This window comes from Bombus huntii, chromosome 3, assembly GCF_024542735.1.
Source record: "Bombus huntii isolate Logan2020A chromosome 3, iyBomHunt1.1, whole genome shotgun sequence".
NCBI classification, from domain to species: Eukaryota; Metazoa; Arthropoda; class Insecta; order Hymenoptera; family Apidae; genus Bombus; species Bombus huntii.
This window is the reverse complement of record NC_066240.1, coordinates 11267502-11294944: the sequence shown is the minus strand read 5'-3', so window position 1 is coordinate 11294944 and position 27443 is coordinate 11267502. Positions and strand designations below refer to the sequence as shown.

The 27443-nt window shown below is 35.5% G+C and overlaps 1 protein-coding gene across 4 annotated transcripts in view; it reads right to left on the bottom strand.

Annotated features, from left to right (window-relative positions):
- Positions 1–3061: 3061 nt before the first annotated feature.
- Positions 3062–27443, bottom strand: part of LOC126863613 (axin) — a 30755-nt gene continuing 6373 nt past the window's right edge. The window contains exons 1-8 of one of the 4 annotated variants that reach the window (XM_050613934.1): positions 10179–10360; positions 8700–8855; positions 7716–8520; positions 7205–7369; positions 6118–6797; positions 5692–6002; positions 5251–5549; positions 3062–5165 (exon numbers count right to left, since the gene is read on the bottom strand). In XM_050613934.1, coding sequence (XP_050469891.1) covers positions 5039–5165; positions 5251–5549; positions 5692–6002; positions 6118–6797; positions 7205–7369; positions 7716–8520; positions 8700–8787 — 2475 coding nt within the window. In that variant the 5' untranslated portion in view covers positions 8788–8855; positions 10179–10360 and the 3' untranslated portion in view covers positions 3062–5038. Of the gene's footprint in view, positions 5166–5250; positions 5550–5691; positions 6003–6117; positions 6798–7204; positions 7370–7715; positions 8521–8699; positions 8856–8962; positions 9543–10178; positions 10361–27443 lie in introns of those variants that run through there. The other 3 variants (XM_050613935.1, XM_050613933.1, XM_050613936.1) reach the window with 3 other exon arrangements.

The following is a 27443-nucleotide window of genomic DNA, read 5'->3' as shown; positions in this document are numbered from 1 at the left end:
TGTCGATTCATACGCGTTTCTACGAACATTCAAAGATGCAAAGAACACGCATAATACATAGGAAACAGATAAAATATCGCCGGTAGAGCGTCATCGATACGCGTATTTAACGAATACGAATGTGTTCGTAAAAGGATGGATTTGGAAGAATATCCGCAACTATAATAGCCGATAGCGTTCGGTTCTTGTTTACGAATCCGGGGTTAGGTTCGACGTGAAGTTTCCACGAGAGAAATGTCGCTTGTATAGAAACGATTCCGTTTGTGTCTACGCCGATTCGACGACAGGTGACTTTTAGTTGGGGTACGCGGTAGAGAGAATAAACATAGACTGATTAGATTATAAATTATGGACGTATATAATAACAAACGTGGAATTATCGGTACGTAGATCGATGAAAAATGTGGGAATGATCCCTTGTAAGTATAATCGGCAAACAAAAACAAAGATCGAAGAGGAAAAGTATTGGTTTTTCATTCAAAAGTTCTAACTTCTGCTTAGCATTAATATTTATAAATTATACCGAACAGTGAATTTTTATGTATTTACGATAAATTCGAAGATACAAAAATTTACAGAATATGTGTAACATGGAGAAATATATAAAATATTCAACGTGTAATATTCTCTGTAATGTTTGATATTTAATAAAATTTTCTATCTAGGTTCCGTCTTCTCAATCATATTCGTAAAAATATGAATTTACGTAAATATCAGAATTAGCTCGAATAATCCAGATTTTCCTCTGTTCGAATAACATTCATAATTCGTCTTAAAAATCTTTCAGTAAATTATTTCTTCTTTTACCTTTCTTCCATTATCTAAAGTAACAAAATCTTTTGATCGATATTAATTTCGAAATGTGTCATATTGCTTTATCTTTCTTGGAGAATAATCCTCCAGAAAGCACCAGACAATACGTGTTTTATCTTTTATTATTCCGGCCGTAGGTTTGAGGGTAGACCGTGTATCGTGAGTAATCACGTGCGAAGACTTTTATGAAAGAGGATTATTTTTCTGTTCTATTCTTTATGGCGTTATTAGCAGTTTCTAAACAATCGGTTACTCAACGCGAGGAATGTTATCTAGAAAAAATATTTTGAAAATTTGAGGTCGATAACGCAACACGTCTTCTTCGTCAATTTTCAACTATCTTCTTCAATGATCTCCAAGTATGTAGAATTTCTTTGCATAAAAATTACGATAGATGAATATGGTATAGACAAAGGTATGTTTCGTGTTGATTCAAGGCTTACGCAGTTTCGAAAAATCATTCTACATGACGCGCCTCGTTTCTCGTCATTCTTTAGATTTACGATGTAGCTACCCACTGATAATTACGTTTGTCCATGGAATATTATAAAAATATAATTTATTTCTCGTGTGAAAAATCATTAAGAAACGGATTGCTTTTCAATGAATAATCATTTTTAAAAAAGGATTTATTTAAAGGTTATTTCATTTCTCAAGTCGAACATCAAAATTTTTAATAAGCGTAGAAAATGTACGACGGATGTTGCAGAATAATTTATTAAGTGTCTCAGAAAATGTATATTTTTTTCTATTATTTGCTAGATGTTCGTAAAATGATTTGCTTAATTAAGAAAACACGAATATACACACGTGATAAAAGCGTTACATAATAACTGTCACTTTCGAAGACGCAAATATGCGTTATTATCATTATTTTATAACACTGATAAATCCACTTAAGTAAGCGCCTGACATAGAGGTCTGAAACCGGCAAGGTTACGTGTCCTACAAATCCACAATCCTATTTACATATTTACATAAAATTTGAAGAAAGATGGAAAGAGCTTGAAGCTGCTACAAGTTATGTTACTATTTCCATAGAATACCAGAATAGGGATTAAAAGGCAGTTAATACTGTATGCAAAGTTTCTCAGCCAATAGATAAAGAGATAATACTTGCATTCGCTCGAGTAAAAAGTATGAATAAGTAAAGAAAGAAAAAACACTTTTCTTCGGACATTTTTATGTGAAAAAAAATATAAAAAATTGTAAATAATAGATTCTCATTATTAAATTTCAATTGTATATTATTTAAACGCAAAAAATATACATAAGAAAGACGATGGAGAAATTGTTGACATTTTTGATTGTAACAGTTCAAAAAATGTGAAAGAAGTGTTGAAAATTGAATATATAAAATAAATAAAATAATGGAAGAAAGTTTAAATAATATTATAAAGATATAAGTACATACTTCCATATAACGCTGTTTGTATTCATGATACAATTTCCATCGTGATACAACCGACGTGTAACACGTTATAATAGCTGAGCGGCGAATACTAAAACTCGGAAGTAGACTGTTGCTCAACATACACCACGATTTATCCGTCAGTGGTCAAAAAATAGTTTCATTGAATTTAAAAATAGACATCTCAACTTAAATTTAAAAATAAAGATTTTGATTCCGTTGTCGGTCAAAGACACTTTCTGCCTTTTTATGTAAAGCATACTCTCAGTTGACTGACGCTCGATATTATTAAAATCAGTAAAGCACTTAATCCTGCTTAAAAAATAGGTGGTTTTATTTTGGATTGAAGGTTTTTTAACATCGTGTACCGTGATTTTTGTCTTAAAAATAAATAATACTTATTGATTAAAAAATTGAATTCTAAATATAAATAAGGTAAAAGTTCATAAATATATACTAAAGAAATGCTAAACTAATCCATTAATTTAATCCATCTTTCTTATTTTCTTTGTGAAAATAGAGAAATATTTACACGTTTGAATAATTGTATTAAAAATATATAAAAAATGTAGAGAAATGGATTAAAAATATCAGCCAACCTGTGACCACAAATGGATTACATATTGCTAATATAACAAAAAAGGCAAAATAAGGGGATAAGATCTGGTCAATTATTACTTTTCATATAATCTATGCTTTTGTTCTTTTCTTTTCTTTAAACAGATACATGAAACCCCTGTTAATAACTTACTTACTATCTGTAATTAAATTTCACGACTTGATACAAAATTCCCTGATACAGATAAGGAAATCTCTAAAATAATAGAATGCGATAGATCTCATATAATCCAGTGAAAATGGCATTATTATTCTCAATACTTTTGATATACAATAATAATCATTATTAATTAATTAGGTACAGGAACACTTTATCATTCGTAGTATTAATTAAAGATAATCAATTACATACAATAAATTGTTATCAGCCACGGTGCATCGCCTCCAGTCTCGGCGTCATCGATTTTTATTTTCAAAGTAGATACTACATTTTTGTTCTTTCTTTCTTTGCGTCTTCGTTTTGTCAAAAATTTTAAAATCAGTTGTTTTAGGAAGCGAGCGCCTACGACTATTAAGAAATCGAACCAGTATGCGAAGGCCATTCGAGAAGATTTAATCACACGTTCGATTTTTTTATTTTTTCTCTCTCTGGTTTTTCCTCTTTTTTTTTTGTATTTGTTCTAATTCATTTTCTAACAGAATCATTTAAAGGCAGATAGAGAGAAACAAAAACAAAAAAGTAAGAGTGATTAATACGTAAAGTAAATACGTATTTATCGACGAAATATGTACGTTCGATGTTGAAAAGCAAACGTTCAGAAAGTAACGATGCTGATAATATTCTTTAGCGTTATAACGATTACTAATGATTAAGCTTGCAAAGACTACGATGAAGTTTGAAAAAAAATATATACAAAACGCTCGATGTATCAAATTTATCCTCTCGATATTAGACCCGCTGGTCTCCAATTTAATAAGTATCTCTTAACCTTTTTTTTCCTTAGGCTTACTTCGTCCTTACTGCACTAAAAAGGCACAATTTTTCGCACCTGATAAAACATCGTTACGGTCTAGATACTAATTAATCCTTTTCCACCAAAGTATTTTGTTTCCCCGATGCCAATTGCGTGTTGCGCGTCTATTTCCCAGTATGCGTGTTACGTTTATGCAGGAGCTTATTTTACAATGTCAAATGGGTGATAATGGTGGTACGACAAAACATGATCTGTATCTTTAATATTTTTTTTTCGCGGTATCTTCGAATGCGCGATATATTACGTATATTAAACAGAGCGTGTGTATTTATAATGCACGTAATATATCTCCTTAAAAACTAATTTGTAATAATGTTCTTTCCTATGTAAATCTAGGGTCTATACAGACCTTACTAAGGCGAAACTACGCGGGCCTTTGTACAGTCGTTCGGAAAACTATGGGAAGTCTTTAAGAGGAAGAAATTATTCAATCAATATACAGGGTGTTTCTGGTGTTACTGCAGCTTGTCCAAAACGATTGGAGATAACCAAATTGCAATCACGATAGAGTAATCCGTTTCTCTGAAACCTCTGTTACTTGAAATGAGAATGTTGCCTTCGTGAAAATTTCATGTAATCGTAATTTTTTTTTATTGCAATTCGTCCAATTTCATTAGACGTGGTCAAACTGCAATCACTTACTTTTTCTTTTAGTTGATTTCTTTTTGATTATTTTCAGCAAAACCTTTTCTATAAAAGGAAACGCCTATTTATCAAAATCTTACATCGGACGAACCGAAATTATTTACAATCGGACGACATCATGTGTATAGCTTCCGTTGTCAAGTACACAACGGGAAGAAAGAAACAAGTATATATAAAATATTGCTGAACGTTAGAGAAATGATTTTTGTTAAAATTAAAAATAAAGTACCGAAAAAAATGCAAATCCTGTAAGAAATACTATAATTAAGGATAAATGTTCAATAAAATTTATGTATATTTATCTAAAGACGTTTTGTTTTTCTTTTTTTTCTTTTACTTAATAAACATATAACGGTTTTGCTGGTTTAACAGGTTTTTTGTTTTATCGATTAAAAGCACTTGCTCGGTTAACTTAAGCGGAAGAAACCGCTTTAGCAACTCCAATAAACTAACACCGAATATCGCCTTATTGTGGTTTTCTTCTTATAGAATGCTGGTCCTCTTAAATAAAATTAGTTGCGGCACTTGTTCGAAGTTAGCACGTTCTTTTATTCAGAATAATCCTTGTTTCAGTCTATCACTCGAGCGCCTTGACTTGCGCCATAACTTTACCCTCCCATAACGGTAGGACTTCAGAATCGTCAGTTATTTCTTCTTGAATAACCTTCGTATCCAAGTCCTCACACTCGGTTTTAAAGAAATATCTAGAAGAAAAAAGAAAGAAGATATCATCATGCTCAAAGATGTAAAATATCTCAGAAATTTTATAAATAGTGTTACTTTACTTACCGATAGCTGCCTTTCTTAGGAAGGTATTCTTTAAATTGTTTTAAAGTGACATTATGACCAGGAATTTTAGTCCTATAAGGAAACTGTTCGTCACAGAAACTGAACACAACGGTGGTAAAATCTCCAATATCTTGCTTCGTCTTCTTTAACGTTGATTGGTTTGATTGGACATAAGATTGACTTTGCATTGTAGGCTCGTACGACGATTGTTTAGAAATATTAGAATGACGTTGTTTACAACTCGAGCGTGCTCTATCTTCCTCTATTAATCTTCTTCTTGCTTCTTCTAGCTGGGTTGCCTGTATAAAAACAGAATACACATCTAGAGTTTCGATAAACACTATTAATTTAAAGTATTTAAGATATTGTTGTATTATATATTGATTTATATGTAAGTAATCATCAAAAGCAAGTAACACAGAATTAGATGAAAGTACTTACTGTATGAGGTTGTGGTAAAGGTGGCATTCCTGGATCTGCAACAAAAGGCTGAGCAGGAACACCCCATGTTTCCCTGTTTGTCCTTTCCAAAGAGCCACTGCGAGAACCATACTTCTTCCCATGGCGGCTATGTTTGATATCCGCTTTCTTGTCAGTTTCTTTAAGCCACGATAAAAGACGAATATCTTTGCTAATTGTAGATGGTGGCACGTCACTTACAACACTAACACCACTGTCAGTTAATTCCGTCATAGACTTCTTTGTAGCTGATCTTCTAGTCATGTCTGACCTTCGGAATCTTTGATCATGACCTATAAAAATATGTAGTAGTAATATAATATTGTATAACAAATATATATACATAAATTTGTACATTTTGAATTAGTATATTATTAACGGTATTTTTATATCCATTCTAAAATATACCTTGAAGATATAGGTCTTGTTTATGGAGGGAATCGGCGTAATCTGATGGCACGGATTTAGATTTAGGCAAGTGAGATCCTAGTGAACTCATGGAGCCAGCTCCGACAAGATCGCTGCCTTCTTGAAAATCGTGAATATTACCACTATCTGCTGAAAACGTAGAGAACACGTCCTTTTCTTTTCTCTGTTTGTACGGCCGTGGATAATTGTGCGTAGAACGTCTTCTTTCAGGCGAATGCAGTCTTGGGGATGAGAGTCCAGGAGATCGAGAAGGCGTTAGATCCGACCAAACTCGTGAGACGTGTTGGTCCAAAATCGCTTGATCATTATCCTCTTCTATCATTAACTTTTCTCTCAATGCATCAGCTAGTGCTTTCGGTGCTCCACTTGACATCTCCAATGATACATCCTTATTAATAGTATCGCTCTCCTGCAAATGCCTATCAAATTTTTCCTGAGATTCTCGTTCGCGTTTAACGTTCTCCAACTTTTCAATAAGCACTTGAGCAAATTTTTCCGGTTTCAGAGGACGCATTAGATCACGTGGTACTCGCTGTGTACGAGGGATGATAGTATGATGAGCCAGCGGATCACGATTTAAACTAGCTGAATCTTTAATAGCTCTAGATTGTCTTATATACTGCTTTTTACTTCGTTGTTTACTCATTGACGCTCCATCACTGCAAAGGAAAAATGTTAAAGTAATAACAAACTTTGATAATTATTAAAAAGTGATGAGGTATAAGTATGTTTTCATATTCGTTTTCATTCTAAGGAGAAAAGGTAACAATTCAAGCAATGTTATTTTTATTCCTGTATTGTATAGAAATATTGTAAAACTCAATATCAACGCATTGAATTATCATCTTAAAATAAAATAACAAAAATTCATATAAATCAATGTAATATAGAATAAAACAAGATATGAATTGAACACAAAAAGATCATTAAGTAGGATCGAGCATTATTTGTTGAAATCTTGAAATATTTACGGAATTTATTTACACGAAAAATTATAATTTTTATAATAAATAGATTTAGATAATTAGATTTAGATACATATATTAGATAAAACAAAAAAACGTACACTGATGAATCGGTGAGAGACATATTGTCTGATTCAGTTCGTGCATCACTGCTCAAGCTTTGAAGTTCTGAATCCTGTCTGGATACTGGGTTGTATGAGGAATATTGAGCGTGCAGTCTGAGTGCGAGCATATGATATGGACTAGTCCCATGTTGTAAATAAATGCTATGAGCGCCACGCAAACATCAAACCAAAATAAAAAAAACAAACAACAGATTGAAAATTGTTTTGGCAAAAATATCACAAATTTTAATATATATAATAAGAAAAGAATTATAATGTTCATATAGTACACTATGCTTTTTTATAATATGTGATATTTTTAGTTACTTTTTATACTTCAGAAATGCTGTGTATATAAAATATTATACATTACAAAACATCACAGAAATCCACACAAACAAGCTCAAGAAAAAAACAGCTAAATAAAGCGTTTAATGCAAATCTAACTTTAAGCATACTATTAATTAATAAATGTTCTAAATAAACAAATTTTAGTCATATAAATTACCCAGCATACGCTTCTGGCTTCGGCCGAAGATCCATCGCCCTAGTTTGTTGAGTAGCCATAAGCATATCTTTGGTCAATCTCAGCTCACCCCTCAATTCCCCAGGCGTTTCACTAGCTGAATGTGAGCTATGTATGGAACTAACAAATTCACTGTCTTCGTGGACAGTGGGCAATAAACTTGGCCCACAAGAAACAGACATCTCTCGACTGGATCCTGAACTAGGACATCCACCAGAATCCGGGTTTTGGCAGGATTGAACGTATTGAAGATACATATCGGATCGAAGAAAGTTTGGATATGTAGTCTCATTAATGAGACGCTCAACTTCCAACTGTACAGCATCAAATACTTTTTCGTCCACCCGCCCTTCTTTAACCCGACGATTAGCCTCCTTTCGTACATCTTCAGGTATAGCTAACTGCGACTTGAGGAAGAACTTTCTGTAGATAAGTTTAACCAATTGATTTATCCTTTCAGGATCATCTTGTTCCTTGAGGCCCTCACAGGCGAACCAGAAATTAAGAGGATTTGCATGAGGTCTGCCTTCTTGATCCAGATATTTTCTGAACAATTCCAAGCCCACTGGATCCTGCAGCAAAGAATGCAGGTTCCTGGCCCACCGCAAGCAAGCAGGTGGCGAATCACTTTCCATAGTTGTCGTACTACAGCAACCTTCCGGTTCAAATCCCAAAGGTGCCGAAGCATCGCAACCTGCAGCTGTTGGTGTTGTAAGAGAAGAACGCCTAGGGGTCAGAGTTGGACTCTGTGGACGGACCCTGCTGATGTAGTTTCCTGTTTCCTCTCCTAAAATGTACATAAGAAATTAATAACTTATAAAATAACACATAATATTTTTGAAATGTCAGGTACAACAAAACAATATAAAATATTTGTATTAACTTTTGATAATTTCTGTTTATTTTATTGGTACAATATGAAACTTAAGATTTAACAATTGACAAATAATATGTATAACATCTTACCAGGCACTGGTGGCCGTGGAGAGTTTTCATTGAAGCAACGTGCTTCGTTCTGTCGAGATCCACTCATCCTATCTATTATGGCCTTCATGTATTATTTTACGCTCTATATTTAATTTAGGCCCACGACGCCTCTTAGTAGACATGGTTAAACCAAACCTAGAACAAAAATAATAATCTTTTATATTTTTCTCAACAAATAATAATTTTAGACATATGTTTGTTAACATGTAAACATGTTTATAAAAATGTTTTATAAAACTAACATTTTCAAATATATTTGTATCTCATGAGAAAGAAGTTATTTAGAAATTATTGATTCAACAAGTGTTTCAATATATCTATTTTATATTAGTATAATTAGTATAAATTTCTGTATTTTGTCTGCTATATCAGATTTTGGTTTACATAAAATATTGTACATTTGGATGTATAGTAATATACATTGAGGAAAGTATATTCTGGATTCAGAATACTTGAACAAAAGCCCCAAGCTAGGGATGCTGGATGGATCGATCGAGCCCTGTGGTGAGTCATATACCAATTAAGCACCTAAGGATGGTTTTCCTATCCCGAAGAACTCTAAGGGCGGAGCCTGACAGAAAAACCGTAGGGTAGCTCTTGGCAGTCTGCGCATTGAGAGATACCTCTCTATATATCCCTATTGGTCCGCGCAGAACATTTGTGTGGTATTGATCGACAAAAATTATAACGCAATCCATTGAACACTATAGTCAACCCCAAATCCAACTCACTTTTCAAAATAAAACTCACATTAGAGCAGAATTTTATTTTGACAGGGTGGATAGATATTAATAGCTCTATAGAATAAGGTATCCTATACAAAGAAAAGACTATTATATTCCTAAGGTTCTGGCTTTTGTTATGATGAGCTATAGAAATATGATTTCATAAGTCTCCCATTACAACCACATCTATATTATGCTTGTATTTATATGAAGAGCAAGAAAGATATTACTAACTAATAATTCAAATTATTAAAACTGATAATTTTTAAAAATTTAAGCTAATAACTACAATGGTATACTAAATAGTACATAAAATTATCTCTTTTAAACACTTATATATAAAACTTTATGATATTTATAAAAGTAGCAATTCCAACTTAATAACTCTGAACTTTTATATTTATATCTAAATCATGCACAACTTCTCTCTTTTTAGTTCTCAAAGTTGTGAAATATGAATAAATGTTTATCATAATTTTCTATATCAATTGACTAAAACTTAAATGAGAATACATTATACATTTAGCTAATTAAAAGTATGAAATATATAATATAGGAATACACATAGTGCACGTAAATAAATCTATGATACACAAAAACTCTACACGCAACGATAGGATCTTGATCTCTACCTGGGTAAATGGGAAAATATGAAATGAAAAGCTGTCATAATGAATCATCTCACTTCAGTGCACATTTACCTGTGTTAAGGGATGAAAAGAAATGTACATACCATTTTGCTCACACTTTTTTGGAATTGACCTTGGAAACCCTATAGCCTTATAAAATCTATTATGATCTGTAGAATTATATTGACCTAGACACAAGTGCCTTCTAACTCCTTTTGTTATAGAACAGAATGAACATGCGATACCACTGTCGACGCGTCTCTAGGCAAACTGAGCTAAGGCTGCGTCCTGACCAGGACTGACGCCACAGTCAGGAAGGGTGGAGTAGGGATACAATGTCTGATCTTGTCAGATTGGAAACCGCACGGTTCTGATATTTCTATTCTGAACAAAAATATAAGTAATCCTACTAGATAGGTAATACTAATATTAGAAAATGATATTAGTTCTAGCTGGAAAACTTATATTCTTTTAAGCAGATATAAATGTGTACATTTTTGAACTACTATTTCCTTCAACAAGTAACTATGATTAATTGTTATATGCAGAAATAATATATCAAACTTTTATGCTTTCCAAATAGTATGTTATTTCTTATGTTATATTATATATTATATTGCCTCTTATATTAGATCATAAAAGTTTGTAAAAAATATTTGCTTATTTATAAACTCACACTGCACATTTAAATATCATACGTTGGCTTTACAAAAATTAAAAAAAGAAAAAAAAAGAAAGAAATAGAAATTAAAATAACTAGAAATAGTATGTTGTAATGCATATTTATCTCATTATTGTTCTATAGAACATTTCCAATTATGTAATTAATAATTAATAATTTTTTAAATATAAAAGAAATAAAAAATCATAATATAAATTACAAGTACCGTTGATTTTTATATGTTACTTATTGAGAACTAATTTAGTGTTTATATTAGTTTATACTAGAAAAATCCAGCACCTTGTTAAATTAATTTATAATAACAGCCCAAAAATGTTACAAAAAAATTGCATTATCAAATAAATAAAAGCAATGTCTAAAACACAATAAGTTAACTCAACACTGCACAAAAAAGAAAGATAGGATATTTCTTTCAACCACCTGTAACAGCAACCACAGGGTCGACTAAAAAACCGTTACTTTATTAACGACCTTTTGTTTTTTTATTTTATAGTAGTAGATGTGACTAGTAGATAGATAGTACTAAGTTGATGTGATATAAATCATTTCAATTTTTAATAAAACTATGAAGTAAATTGCTTTTAATTCTATTTAGATATTTAAAATATACTTTATACAAAATAAAACAATTTTTTACTTTCAAAATATTACGAATATTAAAAAGATAATCAATCAATAAAAATACTGATTGACTGATTTTTTAATTAAAATTCCTATTAGATCTTTTCAAAATCACGTGTGACCGTATTTTCAAAAGAATATCGAGTTAGGGCTAATACTTATGTACACATACAATTATCGACAAATCAGATTTCTACGAAACTAGTAATTTTTAACTTCAATAATTAACGATGTTTTTCACATATCTTTTACTTTGTGACATATTCATAAAATTGTAATAAAACAATTATAGTGAAGTAAAAGTGAATTAAATTGTTAAAAAGAGGAAAGAATAATTTTGTTTTATAATCAAAGTAAAAACATAGAAAAACCCTTGAAAACTCAATTTTCTCGTTAAAGATATAATCGTACAACTTTAAAAATGATAAATTTAAAGTGAGACTTCATCATTGTCAATGTGACAAACTCTGGTAAGGTGAACTTGGAACTTTTCCGATCTTTTAAAGAGAAGTACTTCTTCGTTAATCACTACACGAACATTTGAAATATAAATTCAAGGGTGATTCACCATTCAATGTAGGATACTTCATTAAAATCTTCAATTTTAATAATGACCAAAGTGTGAGAATAATCATTCCAGCCTATGCCTTATATATACTTCCCTAATATCTTCTTCATTTTCTACTTGCTTAATGATGTCCGTCGTTATAATTATTCGAAGCGCAGCACCGTGAGATATAATTATATGTCGAAAGAAATGCGTCGCGTGCATGAAGAACTATTAGGGCTGTTGCCTATAACGTCGAAGATTTTTAGGCGCGGTGAAAAGGTTCGCTGAACTTTAATTTCAAATAGAGGCTAAATCTTTCTCCCTTCGGCTTTTCAATACCTTTCGAGTATCGAGACTATTGTTTCAATGTTTGAATAGATATGAGGATTTTAGCACTTGAAGTATTCACTTTTCTCCTCTTTCATTATCTTTTATTCATCAAAATCATACTAATGTTTAATTATATATCATTGTTTCAATTGTACAACTGAAATATCCAAAGTACTTACATATAATTATAAAATATGTATATTTTTTGCTTATACTTTTTTTTGAAAATACAACTTTTTAATAAAAATTTACTTTAAGATAATTCTTATTTTTTGAAAGTAGCAATAATTGTTTGGAAAAAATTTATTACATAAATATGTTTAATTAAAATTTGCATGTTTATTGTATATGTATAGTTGAATCGAATTCCCTATAGGTGAAAGTCGTCGACCCGGAGAATGTACAAAAGCCATCTGGACACGATAGGAACAAGATTCATCTCCGAATGACACGCTATATACTCTTTTCGCTTGGTCGGTAAATGCTAGGATCGGTGTTACCCCGCATACCAAACGGTTTGATATCGACGAACAAAACGCTATGGATCTATAGAAGAAAGTATTCCGAAGATATTGAAATTTTCTCGAGCGTACAAAGATGTATCAACCGTATGGAATTTAAATCCTGTTTCCCACTCGCATTGCATCTTATTCGTCCGAAAATATTTCTCGGTTTTCTTGAGAATGCTGAAATATTGAAACCCACAATACCGTGATTTTTGCAACGGTATTTCAATGATCTCATTCCATACGCTTCATACTTCTTCTTTTACGCAACTTTCATATAAATCGTGAGTATCATTTCTCTGAATAAAATAAAATTTATTTATTATGTTAGTTACATGTTGTAATACAATATATATGTTATTTTACAGTGACTATTCTGTTATTAATACCGATATTACATTATACTATCAAGACATATCGTATAAATTGCAATTGCAAATAACAGCTGATTCTGTTTACAAAAAATTGTAGTTGAATCTACAAAATACGATGATAAATAAAGTCCAGCGAGTTTCCATATTACTATTAATTATCAATTTTTCAAGCTATCGGTGATCAAAATTAAACACGCGCATATCGAATTCGAATACATTGCATTGCACAGTCTTTTTACGCAGTTTACCGTGGCGCGTATACGCTTCAAACTTTTATCCAACTTTTATATACCGGGTGGTCAAAATTATCCTTCTTCCACTGCAGGTAAAGTAACCAATCATTATACCTCATCATCTTTACACTTAAATTTTATGCTTCAAAATTATGTCAAATGACAATTTGCTACTGAACGCAATTTAAAAAGCATTGCAAAATTCTCATTGGATATATACATTGAACATATTATTAAATATGAATCGTAAAAGCGAATCAAAAATAAAAGAGAAATAAATAGTATCCCATAACATTCTTTGGAATGCGTTAATATTTTCTAAAGACGGTAATATTTATCTCTCGCGGCGAAAAAGAGATCGAAGAAATGACAAGTATTTCGAAGTCACCGGTTAGATGACGAGGCGAGGGAAGGGCCCTAGCTCTCAAAGAGCGTGGCTCGCCGAGCGAGGCGTTCCGAAAACCTGTAATTACGGACCCGACGTACATCAAGCGGTGCCGCCAGCCGCCAGCCACCAGCCGGCGAGGTCTGTGTCTTCCGTCTCCCTTTTTGCCTTTTTCTCTCCTTCATCGCTTTCCTCGTCTTCCCTCTGCCTTTACCTGCGGCCGTCCCGTTCGTGCCTCTTTCTTTCTTCCTAACCTCTTCATCCTTGTCCGGTACACGTTTGCTCGTTCACTCTTCCGTTTTCTTTTCTCTTTTGTCTTCTCTTTCGTTCTTTCTGTCCACTTTGAGCGGCCTCCCGCTTCGACTCCGACAGCGGTCCACCTTATTTGACCCTTCCCCCCTATACGCGTCCAAAGGACTCTCCGATTCCTCTTTTATTTTACCCTCTTACTTTACTTACTTACTCACTCTCGGTTTCTTTCTGCCTCTCCACCGTTTCTTCATCGTCTCTTTCTTTTTATCCGCCTCTCTTCTCTGCCCTTCTCTTACTTCTCTTCTTTTTCACATCTTAGATTGCTATGTCGGCAATCGCGCGGCTCGCTACTTGGAATTATCCGAAAAACAGAGTACAGCAGGAAGGAAAGAACGAATGGAGAGGGGGAAAGGGAGAAGAGACGATGAGCGACATTTCTCGTCTCTTCTTTCCTCGTTTCTCTTCTTTCTTTGTTTCATTTTCCTCCTCAGCCACGCTTCTTTTTCTTGCCTGCCGTCCCGTCACCTTTGATTTCGTTGCAAGGTTCGTGCACCGAAATTCCACGAATTTTCTCTGGTCCTCCTTGGTACCTCGCGATGCCTTCCGCGACTTTTCGTCGCTCCGTCGGTAACGTTGGTACCAACGCAATACTAAAGATGTAGTATTTCATGCATTCGATCATTTCTCGAGAAAAAAGATCTGCCGCGTTTAAAAGGGACAGGCTTTTGAAAGATATTAGCAAAGTTTAATAAGATACCGGCAAATTGAAATGATTGGTTGGAAAAGCAGAAGCGCAAAGAAATCTGAGTACGGCACTGGGCAATCCGAAGCTCCTCAAACGAGAAAAGCACACACGGCGCCCATTCAGCTAACCCTTTCAGGCTCTCTCTCGTTCCTTCTCGGTACCTGTAAGTTTTCTACCAACCCACCCAGTCATCCTCCTCATGCGTCACCTTCTTCCTCCTTCTTCCACCTTCGGGTTTCTCTAGCTATGTGCTTCGACCTCGGGTAAAAATCTCTTTTACGCGCTCAACCGAGGAACTCTGTCTCAGACGACTCTATGCTTTTCTTACGACCACCATTTAAATTTCCACATGGCTTTACAGAGTATAATTCGAATTTTTTATCTTTCTCGACATTTTCGTTCGTCCTTCCTCCGGTCGACCTTCGTTCTTTCCATGCAGCAGTTACAAAACTTTCGTTAACACGGCCGCGAACAGATTTCTCCCACCATTCCGATGAAATTTTATGAAAACATTTCGGAAAAGAGAGAATTCGAAAAATAGAATGAATTAAAAACGTATCGGGAAAGGTTGATATATTTTACTCGACTGTGAGAAAATGTACGATGATATCTGATGCTCTACGAATTATGTTCTACTTTTTCTTTTTTTCCATCATACTAGTATTATTAGAGTACAAAATATGTACAATTAAAATTAAAATGTAATATAATTAATGCTTATATTGGCAAAATTACTAAAAGATTAATTTATTAAATTAAGCTGACCAAAGGATTGTGTAATTCAAAAATTTTGACTTTTAACTTCTAATATCTATAACACTAATTACAATTGACAATAAAAATCCAGTTAGTTCTATGGATAGCACTTAATACCGAAGAATTGTGACCAAAAGAGAAAAAAAAGACAAAGGAACGTGAAATGCAGCTTGTAATTTTTACTTTCAAAAATCATTAGCAAAATTTTTGTTATAGATAACAAGTGAGGTAGAGTACGTTGAGCGGAGTGCCTACGTTGCCACTCTAGACCCTCACGTTGATTCGTTAGCTTTTTGCCTCCACGAGCTAAGGGAAACCAGAAATTAATTTGGGAGCTCGTCATTACGACTAAATAAAACGTCCGTTAGAAGCACTAACGCGTTTCAGAAATCATGTAACGTGTCTCGAACAAGATTAAGAATCAATCATGTTCAGGAAACACGCAAAGAGATTCGCGAGTTTTATGCTTATTTGCAAGTTTTTTGGCGGGTGACATTTTGCTTTCGTTTCTTTAAACTAAACCACTTTCGCTATTTAAGCGACTCAAATTACCGCGAGACTTTCATAAAACGAGTAGAAATAAAAATTCATGTAAAATAAAGATTCACAAAAAAATAAATTCGATATGAGTATATAATTTCATTTCCAAGTAAGCTTTCCCATCTATCAATCTATGAAATTCATGCCCCAGACACGTGGAAATCGAATGTCAATAGGATCGGTACGTCAGGGTTGCTCAGTAATCAACATCCAGTAAAGAAGCGGGATCTCTTTATCAACAGAATCTAGAGGCATGTCTCGACAATAACTCGGAAAGGTGCATTAATTTCAATTCCTATCTCATACCGACGCACATTGACTCCCTTTAAGACTAAGATTAGAAAAAAATCATTCATGCAACCTAACCTTAAATCATGCAAAGTTTCAAGAGCAGACCGTAGATACGACACATTGTAATGTCCAACGTGTATATGACTTCTCAGAAGTGTTAGGCACTGCGTATGTCTTATTACTGAGTATCTAGTCCAATTATGGATTGACAATTAAATAATGAAAGCACTGTTATCAATATTGGGACGGCAATGATCCCAATCAGTCAACGTTTCAAGAGCAGATCGTAGGACATATGATACTGTCCAATGTATATATGACTTTCCAGAAGTGTTAGGCATTGTATATCTTAGTATCGAGTATGTATACGATTATGGATTATCAATTAAATAATGAAAGCAATGTTATCAATGTTGAAACGGAAATGATCCCGATCAGGCCATAAACACGGCTTCTAAAGTCTTTTGAAGTACCGACAAGGATTTGTTGGTGAAAGACCGAGCGGAAACGGTCAAAGGCGTGTCACCGTTATCGCCAGATGACTTTATGTAGTGGTATTATGCCTCGCGAGCTGCGAATCTTTCAAAGAAACTTCTAAGGGACCGCTCGGCCGGCAGCTACACCGACCGTCGGTCGTCGACCGTCACGACCGCTGCGACCGTCGACCGCCGACCCTCGACCATCGACTTAGGAGAATGTTCACTGACGTGTCAAGATTCCTCGTCGCCCCGCCTTTCTCTTCTCAATTCCGATTGACCTTCATTCACCTCCCCTCTCCCTCTCCTCACAATTAAGTATGTGCTTTAGATTATTCCGACCAGACAGATTATTTCGAGCCGGCAAATTTTTTAGTTTTAATTGAAGACAAAACGAAACATCCTTTTTCTAACCTTAAAATGCCCTGTTGTGAATGAGGAATTCTTTGTATCAAACGGATTGTATATGAAATTGTACATTATTTAAAATTTGGAAGTGATTTCCTGTTTTGGAGTAGAACAACGAAAATGGTTATATCAATGTCTTTTTAATAGTTGAGATTACACAAATACTCGCGAAACTAATATTTAGTTAGGAATACATTGTGAGAAAGAGAAAACTTGCGGTTGCATATTTAGAAAATAAGCCAGGATTAAATTTTAGAGTAAATTTAATATGAAAAATTAAAAAATGTAGCTTTTTTTATTCAGGTGTACATTTTTTATCTTTGTCTCTGAATAGTATAATAAAATCAGTTGAATAACTGGACCTTAGTAAACAAAGTACAAATGGAGTGCGCGCGTTTATAGCGGGTCGTTTGGCGCCATTTTATTGCTAACATTATAAAGCTATTTTAAATAATAATACCTTGTTTTCGGAACGATACATCGATATATTTTCTTCAACGGATCCTTTTCGTATTCACTTTCTGTGAAATGTATCTTATACATTTTAATTAGTATGCATCCGAAACAACCACTTGTTTGTGTCACTCGAACAGTTCACGTGTTACGCGTAAACATCACCCGTGCCAAAATGAAACTGCCCATAATTGTACGTTGCATCCAATATCTTAATAAAGTGCCCATGGAAAAATCATACTGAAATTTGTCACGCACAATTTCGGATTCGAAAGTTCGTTTTTATCGCGAACGACATCTGACAGGATGACGGAGAAAAGTCAGTTTCACACACCCGCTTCGAGCAATCGGACAGGAACTAGTTTTCAAATGATTACACTGTGCATAGGAAGTCTTAAGAACGGAATCGTCCAGACAAAAACATTCGAATCTCGAAGCACTCGTGTTTTTGATAGTTCGCTTTAATGTGTTTCCGCACTTATCTTTGCTTTGTTTATGCTTGTATATTTTACCGCGTAAGTAAGACGATACATGAAAACAATATGCCACTGCCGTGTAACTAAGAGCTAAGCCAAATCTGCTTTATTTCTATGAAAGTTGATTAAGTTTTATCATACGTAACGTAAATCACAGCACTGAACACTATTCGCAAGCATCGATAAGAAATTGAAGACTGAGCCGCGTATGGTCGGTGAAAAATCACAAAGCATCCGTTGGATGAATCGTTCGTAAGAATCGTGTCTGTGTTTCCAAAACATTTTCATCTGAATGAAACCCATAAAACGTGCCACGCATGGCTCTCGCAAAATATCGAGTTTATGTTTTGGAGCAGACTCGTAAATCGTGCCTGTGTTAACATCGTTGACATTACTAACTGTTTCGATTTTTCTTCAACGTATACGAGCCATTAAACGAATAAACCTTTATCCGAAGCGAACAACGCTTTTTACACAGACGTACACATTACTCCCATAATCCTCCTCGGATACGATATTTTTATAATCCATACGATAAACTGCTTTCAAATTGTGTTCTTTGCATAACACAGAATTAAGAACTCTATTAAGATTATATGAAGTTTTACAGTTTCGAGAAATGGCAGCAAAACAAACGGTTAAGTACGCCAAGTTAGATTATAGATCGATGAAAAGTCCGAGCGATTGTATAGACGTGTACTCTTCGATCGCCGACTCAAAATTTTATTCCGTGAAATCTTTTCGTTCGTACCGAATCAGCGAAACGAGCACAAAAACAGGGGCTGAAGGAACGGCTCGGTTGAATGTGAATACGACAAAGGATGCCGAGGAAGACCTGTGCCCCATACAACGTACACGGTAAGACTGAAACTACACAGTGACCGTAGAGCCAAGGGAGAGCGAGCATTACATATCTCTCTCCCTTGGCTTTCTTCCTCGCTCTTACATCGTTCTTCTTCGTCTTCTTTTCTTCTTGCTCTGCCACACCTCCCTTACGGCCACAACTGCCTGCCGCCCTCTTTCTCTTTCTCTTACAAAGTCTCTCCCTTCTCCTTGTCCCCCTAGCCGGCCCGGCCATGGTGGACGTAGGACAAAAAAGTGGTAGGGTCCAGGTATAAGGGCAAATTCTGAGTTATATATACCTATCCATACTTTAAAACTCGCACGGAAACGCGAGAATTTTCATAAATTTAAACAAGTGGTTAGCTGTAATGACGAGGCCAAAGCATATCTAAATTGTTAGGTTTCTATCTGTGAAAAAGGCCTGAGCGAAATAAGGTTGTGCTTCGGAGTCGGAGAAGTTGGTGTTATTATTGAAATACCATTACTGGTACGATATTAGCAATTACGTTAAAATTTGATGGTGAATTCGTAAGTTTGTTATAAAATAAAATGTTTCGAGTATTTGGTCATGTGCGAATATGACATTCGTCTCTTAACACTTGTGGTTCTTGTTGCCAATAGAAGTAATTTTGAAAGTTTATACGCATAAGAAGATGGTATTATTCATATGTCCGGCTATGTTGTATTGTTATAATAAATATAATGCAACAAATTGCACCTTTAAACGATCTTAAATAAAGACAGAATTACTCTTTAATATCGTAAGTCTGTTATATCTTTACTGTAATAATTGTTTCATTAACAAAATTAGCGCCATATTAAAAATATAAATCGGTAATTAGACGCCATCTATCGTTATCGAGTTTTACTACTATTGATTCGATGCTACGATCATATAATTAATCGAACGTTAAGGTAATAAAAATGTTTTATGTATCAAATCAGACTAATTGAATTAAAAATATAAATAAGATATATCAATACACGAATATAAGAAATATTTTATGAGAATTGAATAAATTAAATGTTCAGTTAAACACGTAAAGACCATGTTGGAGAAGCATAAGTAAAATCGTTTATCGTCAACCGTTGTCTAACCCAGACGATCTCTTTAACTTCGTGTTCAATGAAATTCGATTGAAGTCGTTGCCAAACGACTACTTCCCTCCAGGTAAATTACAAGCCGACGCACTGATTTATCTTATCCAGCCGCTTTAACCACAGATTCGTCGTGACGTTCCACGTTCAATACATAACGACAACTATTTTTCTATTTCCTCTTCGCGTAATGGAATCTTCTCTAACATCATTGATAAATTGATAAAACTTTAACATTCTTAACCCCCTTACTTTTTATCTTTTCATTCTCATTTAATAATTCGAATAAAACAGAACGCCGAAGTCATAATCATAATTAAGCCGCGTCCCATCGATAAAAACGTCTTTCACGACTTTCTTATCTTCCCGCGAAATTCGACTTTGTACGGTACTCTAATTTATTTAAATTAGAAACAATCGCAAATTTCAGTTTGCCGACGATCCGAACGGTTTAATGGAAATAAAATCATCGACGATAACCGAAAAAAGGACGAAGAATCGGCAAGGCGAGGGAAGAAGAGGAAAGAAAAAAGCAAAAAGGAGGGAAGAAAAAATAGAAACAGAAGGAAAGCGGCGAGAAACGGTCTACCGAGCCGGCGAAAGAGAGAGACGGGTTACGAAAAGACCATTTGCGAGCAAAAGTGAGGAACTATATAGTAACGCATCGGTACCACTTGCACAAGGCGAAGCGAGTGAGACGCAGCGATACGGCGCGGCGGAACAAGCGAGAGAGAAGAAACGAACGTACGTTAAAGAGAAAGAGAGAGAGAGAGAGACAAAATGATAGAGAGAACGGCGCGTAGCGGTGGGGGAAGAAGAGGGAGAATTACGATGAGAGGGTATAAGAGAAGGAGAATCTCCGTTTGATCTTGCCGCCGCACGCGATCCCACACACATGTATGCATGTTTCTGGCCTCTCAATATGGATTCGCATGAATGCACCAACACATCGCGCCAGTTAAAATCTCTCTTCTCTCTCACCTTGCCACACAGTCCTGGGTGCTTTCGATCGACAGTGCACAGCCAGGGCACTCTGTTGCTCTTGGATGTGTATAATAAACACCGTGCGAGCCAACTCAGCCGAGTCGCCTATAATTTCTCGCGGAAAATTATATGTTAATGCGCCCTTAATGGCGTCGTTCGTTAACGGGATCGTTGTACAAGCCCGAGGGATAGAACCGTGCCGAGAGTGCAATTCGATTCGCTCGAGCATGCCGCGAGCAGCGCGCGAGTCGTCATTCAACAGCCTCGCGGTCATAGTTTCTTGTATTGCCTTTTCTTGTCGAATGTACACGGGTATATACATCTATACACATCTATACGCATCACACGTGTATGTGTATATGTACAATTCTTAGAAAAATCTGGGCGAATATCTTTAAAATTGATATTACAATTTAGCGCGCGCACGCGCATGCGCCTTCGTTCGGGATGTGTTTATAAGCGCCCTGCCATTACTCAATGACTGTATTTCCGACTTCGGATAGAAAGGCGACTTTTCCTTTCCTGTTTAATTATTAAACGGTATTTTTTCACGACCGTTGCGGATCTTAGGTGTAAGGTTCTTTGAACAACGATCGTCGTCGTTTCACGAGAATTATTTCTTTTAGAAGCTTTGCTACGCTTTTGCCTGTGGATTGGGTGTTTCGTAGTTTAAACGCTTCGTATCGGATTAACCTAAAAGATCGGTGACGGGTTCCGTTGCGACTAACTGCTAAATAGTACATTAAAAAAACGTGAAATTCTTATATATCCCAAAGTAGTAAGGAGAAAAATAGGAAATGTTCACTTTTAGTGATTTCATATATGTATAGGGTTATTTTATTAGTGAGAACATTTTATCAGAAATAATAAAATTTCATACGTAACAAGCGGGTAAAGAAGAAAATATTTAAGTATCAGTATAACGACTGCTTCTTTTATTTCAATAATAATAGAAGCGAATATTTTGTTTCAGTATCTTATACTTTTTAATTTGAAACAAATTAGAAACAGCATAAAACAATTATTCTTCTTTACTCGTCTTTTTGATACCTAACAGAAGCCTAAACCTAATTTCACTGAATCCAGCTTTCTCTACCAGATGTAATCTACTATGCTATTCAGAGTTTTCAAATAGAGCATCAAAGCGTTCAAAGCTCCTCGATAAATCTATTATTCTTCTTCTAACGATCCAATTGAAATCCAAATTTATTATCAGGCATTCAATAGCTGAACGCGACGTATTTCGAACATCGAACACATTGCTTCGTACGATACCACGCGTCACGTCCCTTCTGACCATCATGATGTGGCATCTGTACCAGTAATTATATACGATACACAAAAAGTCAGAAGGTTAATCGAATCCATGTGCGCAAAAAATCATTTTATTTCGCGAAACAGGGTGGTCGAAGGGAAGAGCTCGAACTATTCATTCGACCAATATGAACAGTTATGCAAAGTGTTTGCTCATCGGTATATCGCGGTAAGAGGATAAAACAACGATACGAGCCAGTCAGGGAAGCTTCTTTCTCGAAGTTAGTAACGCTCATGACTGTTTGATCGGCCTCTTCGGACGGGGAAAAGAATTTCCCGTGGGTCCACAGCAGTGGAACAAAGTCCTCAAAGAATGAAGATCGCCCAGCTAAAAACGTGGCAAGAGAAGTGGCGCCTTTGACCCTCATTGTCTGCGCTCTTTGCCCGTCGCATGCACGGACTTAAAGGACTCTGTTTATCTTTTTCGCTTTCTTCTCTTCCCCTCTGTCTCATTCGCGACAATACATACATACTCTCCTTCCCTCTTCGCGCCCTCAGCCAGCCCGTATACGCGTAACTACACTCCACGGAGCCCCGTCCCTTTCCCTTCTCCGCGCTATCAATCATTTTACGTGTAATTCAATTTCCTGGAATAAAATCGATACTCGAATATTTGAGCCGTTCGATCGTGCCAGAGAAGAAATGGACGTTACCGCTTCAAAGTAATTTATCGCCGACTTATTTTTCACTTATATTTTATGTAATTTGATACTTGACTATAAAGAGGCAGTTTCTAAGAGGAACCGGAACTTTTCGCTCTATTATTATTACGATGTCACAGAGAATTTTATAAGCTGCAACATTCGAGTATATTTAATCGCAATAAAATTGGAATAAATGAATATACAACATTGAATATAATAGTTAGGTGTACTTTTATGGCACGCATGTTACTTAAGATACTTATAGATATCTCGTATTTACACATCGTACAACCAATTACGTATAAACTATTTCACATTTGACGATGCAGACGATACAGGCTGACACACTTGACTTGCGTATAAAACACCAACTAACATGTTCCATTGATGAAGTGTTGCGAGTAGTCGAACGAAGAAAGTAACGTTTATTTACTATCATCATTACGATTTCTTTGCAACGATTCGGAATCCTATTAAAAAAAAACGTATTCGTCAAGCGCAATAAGAATCTCGGATTTCCAGCTTGCCTTGCATCAAAGAAACGCGCTCTAATTGTATGCGACAGAAAAATAAAGAACGGGAGCGATCACGCGTTTTCATTGTTTCCCTTTTACTTTTTTCCGCTGTCAGCCAGTCTGCACGTTATCCAATACTCGTGCTACCGATAGACTAACGAAAATCACGAATAACTGAATCAGACGTTCGCTTCTTACATTAAAAAGCCCTGTCTCATTCACTCGCCGCGATATATCTCGCCTATGCTTGTGCACGAGATGTACAATTGCATGTAGATATATTCTGTTTTAGAGTACTTGAGCCGTGATGGCACACCGTATGCACCGATGTATCACCGATGATACATTCAGGCCAGGTATACAGTAACCTCTTGGTCGCACGAGAGATTGACACACAAATTGAAATAAACGAACCGACGACACCGAGAAACTGAATGATAAAACAGCGATGGTGAAAGAATGAGAGCAGAATTAGCAGAGATGGAAGGGGCCACAAACAGTGAGAACAGTGCTACAGACAATAGAGACAATTATTGCACACACAGACGGAGGAGATGATGGATCAAACGCGGTACCATTTCGGCGCCCCTTTATCTTCTTTCACTTATCTTTCCTTCTCTCCTCTTTCTCTACCATCCCCTCGCTACCACCCCTGCTGAACCGTTTTCCTTTTTTCCCCACCCCCTGCCTCCCTCCCCCCTTATCGTAACACGTTTCGCGTTTATTTCGCCTTTTAGACTGTTTAACTTTGATACCAGGCACATGAGGAACGCGATTTCAACACGCTTATCGTACTACCCGTTCTACTCGAAATTAACGAACAGAAAACACGCCATTTATATATAATACTTAATACGTTTAACACGTTGATTGGTACGGTGGTCATCGGTGAGCCACGTTATTAAATCTCTTAGAACGTTTACAGCGAGATACGTTTCTACGAGAATGTTCAACAACGTGAAAGATAATAGATTATACTGTTAGAAAAAGGCGCGTAAATACAATATAATATTTCGTAAAAATTAAACGTTACCGTGTAGTATATTTCTATCGCGGCTGCAGCAGCAAAATATATGAAATTTACGTGGCGGTCAATGTGTTAATGAAATACCGCGGATACCGGGAAGACGGTTCTCGGTACGTTTTAATATGTAAAAAGTAAAGTAAATAACGAAGCTGGAAGTTTTCAAAAGACGGCGCGCGTTTAATATAAATGCGTGTACGTTGACTCTTGGATATCATTAGATAAACTTGCATGAATTTTATGAGTGTTAGTAATTGGCAATTAAGTTATATTAGTTATACGATATTAACTCTATTTCTTGGTTCCGGTTCATTTTCATTTGTCAACAATGTTTAATAATATGTATTTCCTTCGCAAGTATTAATTAGCAGTAAACTGAATTCTTAAGAAGTTCGGAACGTAGTATGTAATTACGAATTAAGATTACTCCGTAATGTTTAAACGCTCGCTTATACGAGCGTCATTAGTTAATTATACTTTTAGAAATTATTCAGAAATATCGTATAGAAAAACAATGATCCGAGAAAATTAAAACTACTCGAAAATGAAGAACTTCGACGAATTCTCTTACGTTACTCACGAATCATCCAGAAACGCATATTCCAAGAAATAGGAATAGAATGTTATGGAAGAACATCTCGAAAGAATTAAAATTACCGCGTAAGTGTCCAAAGTGGATAATATGATCGTTCATTCTAACATTCAAAGTTAGTTAATAACGTTAATTAGTATTAACGATTGTATTATTAATTTGCTATTACAGAATATCTAGAAATGTTTCGGAAGAGAAGTAATGTTATACGAGAATCTCTTGAAAGAGTTAAAATTGCTGAGAAACGACGATGATTAAAATTTTCCTCTGTATAGATTTTCTTCCATTACTTTATCACAATTCATTCGGAAACGTTCGATAGAAAGTAATATTATCAGACAGCGAATACGTATGAAAATTCCTCGAGCACAAGGGAAAGATAGTCAAAGATTTGTTTCACCTATTCGCAGATCACATTCCTAAATTTCACATAAACGCGCAAAGATCTTTTGATATCATGAAAGAAAATTGCTCTAAAAATGATCAACGTTGAACAATCGCTTTGTTGAACAAATTTTCCTACTGGATTACTTTACGATACGAGCCGTCGAGGGAGAGAACCCACGTGGTAGAAAAGCGATACGATGAAAGAATAGGATTACTCGGATGAATGGTTCCTCGAGATGAAGCAGTGGCAGACACCTCTGCGAGGATTACGATTCGCAAGATTTAAAGAGTTATTTCAGGTCATAGGGTTAAGTGAACTACACTGTATAAAAGGGAGCAACGCATGAGCCACCCTCTGTTGTCGTGGCGCATACACAGTTGTGGGAATCCCCTAGCGTGAACCGAAGATTGGAAAAGAGTGGGCGGAGACCAGTTCGTGATCGTGCCGTTTGATACCACGTGCTCGCCGGTGGTTAAAGCACAGGGGAAACTTTACGTTCTCTCATTTTGATATCAAAGCCGTCCCCCCTTTCCAAGGACCTTTAAATCGATGTTCTTTGACATTACAAAGCTTTTGCCTCCGGTAACATCCTCCTCGTCGCCCTGGCTCCTCCATCTTCTGTTATTCTTAACTCTTATTTTTGTATACTACTCTCCTTTGCGTGCGCTGAAAGTGACTGGTAAAAGCTTTCACTTTATTGCCGATAATTGCAGAAGAGGGAAGGGTCGTTGTTCAAAGAAGCTTGTTAGATGCAATAAACGAAAGGTCAGGGAGACACGATCTTTTTTTCGTTCAGACCCTACCAAGTCTCATGGCCTGTGTAGTACACGATCATTAACATTTATTCCTTCTGTTTCCCGGGAGATCGTAATCGTATTAAACGACAGCCGATACGATTGTTCTTCCTGTTCGGTGACAGCTCTTCCTGCTGGAGTGATTCATATATCAACCTATCTAACGTGTACGCTGTGACTCACTGATATAATGTACGAGGTAGAAAAGTTTATAACCCACTTGTTATATTGCAGGTATTAGTTGGGGACTTAACTTCCTACTCGTAAGCGAATTGAGAGACCTTCGTGCAAAATAATATTGTCGAAACCTTGAACGCTGGTTGATTCTATTTACGAAAATACTCTACCGTAGGGTTAGGTACTCGATAGTTTTCAAGGTACTCGTGGTTAGGACTGGTGTTAACTCCTTAAATGCCGAGAGTACAGTGAAATTACACACGACACGTAAAAGTTGAAAAATAAAAATAAAAATGTATTTTGTGAAAATATATTGCAAGTGAAATGTTACGTTAATGCAATGTTTGTTATTAATCGGAATAAAAAGGAAGGAGTCAGGAGAATTTTCAGGAGACCAAGACAAAATATTAACGAAGGCGATTGATAGATGTAAAGAATGGAAGAGGAAAAGACGAGTATAGCGATGGTGTTAGTGAACGTAAAGTAGCACTGTGTAAAAGACTATACCTGGCACGATTATAAGCGCATACAAAGGTATCGGAGTCGTAGCAGACGTCACATTAGAATTTAAAGATCCATATGCACCATGAATTACAAGTAGTTGAATGCAATTCGCTATTCTAATAGAAAGATACCGTTGGAAATGAGATACGACGTAACAGTGAAACGTTATTCTTGTACTACTGATACTTTAACATGTACTACTGGTACTTTAACAGAGCAAACATACAATTGCAAACGAATGAAATAAAAATTTACCAAGTCCTAGACTGAACTACTTTCACACAACACTTTGTATTTCTAAGGCGTTAATAAACGCAAGGAAACACTGCCACATAGAACAGTTTTATTCTTAAAAACTAAAGGAGAAAATTGTTTCACCAACAGACTTCAAATAAAAGTTAAGACTGTAAAAGA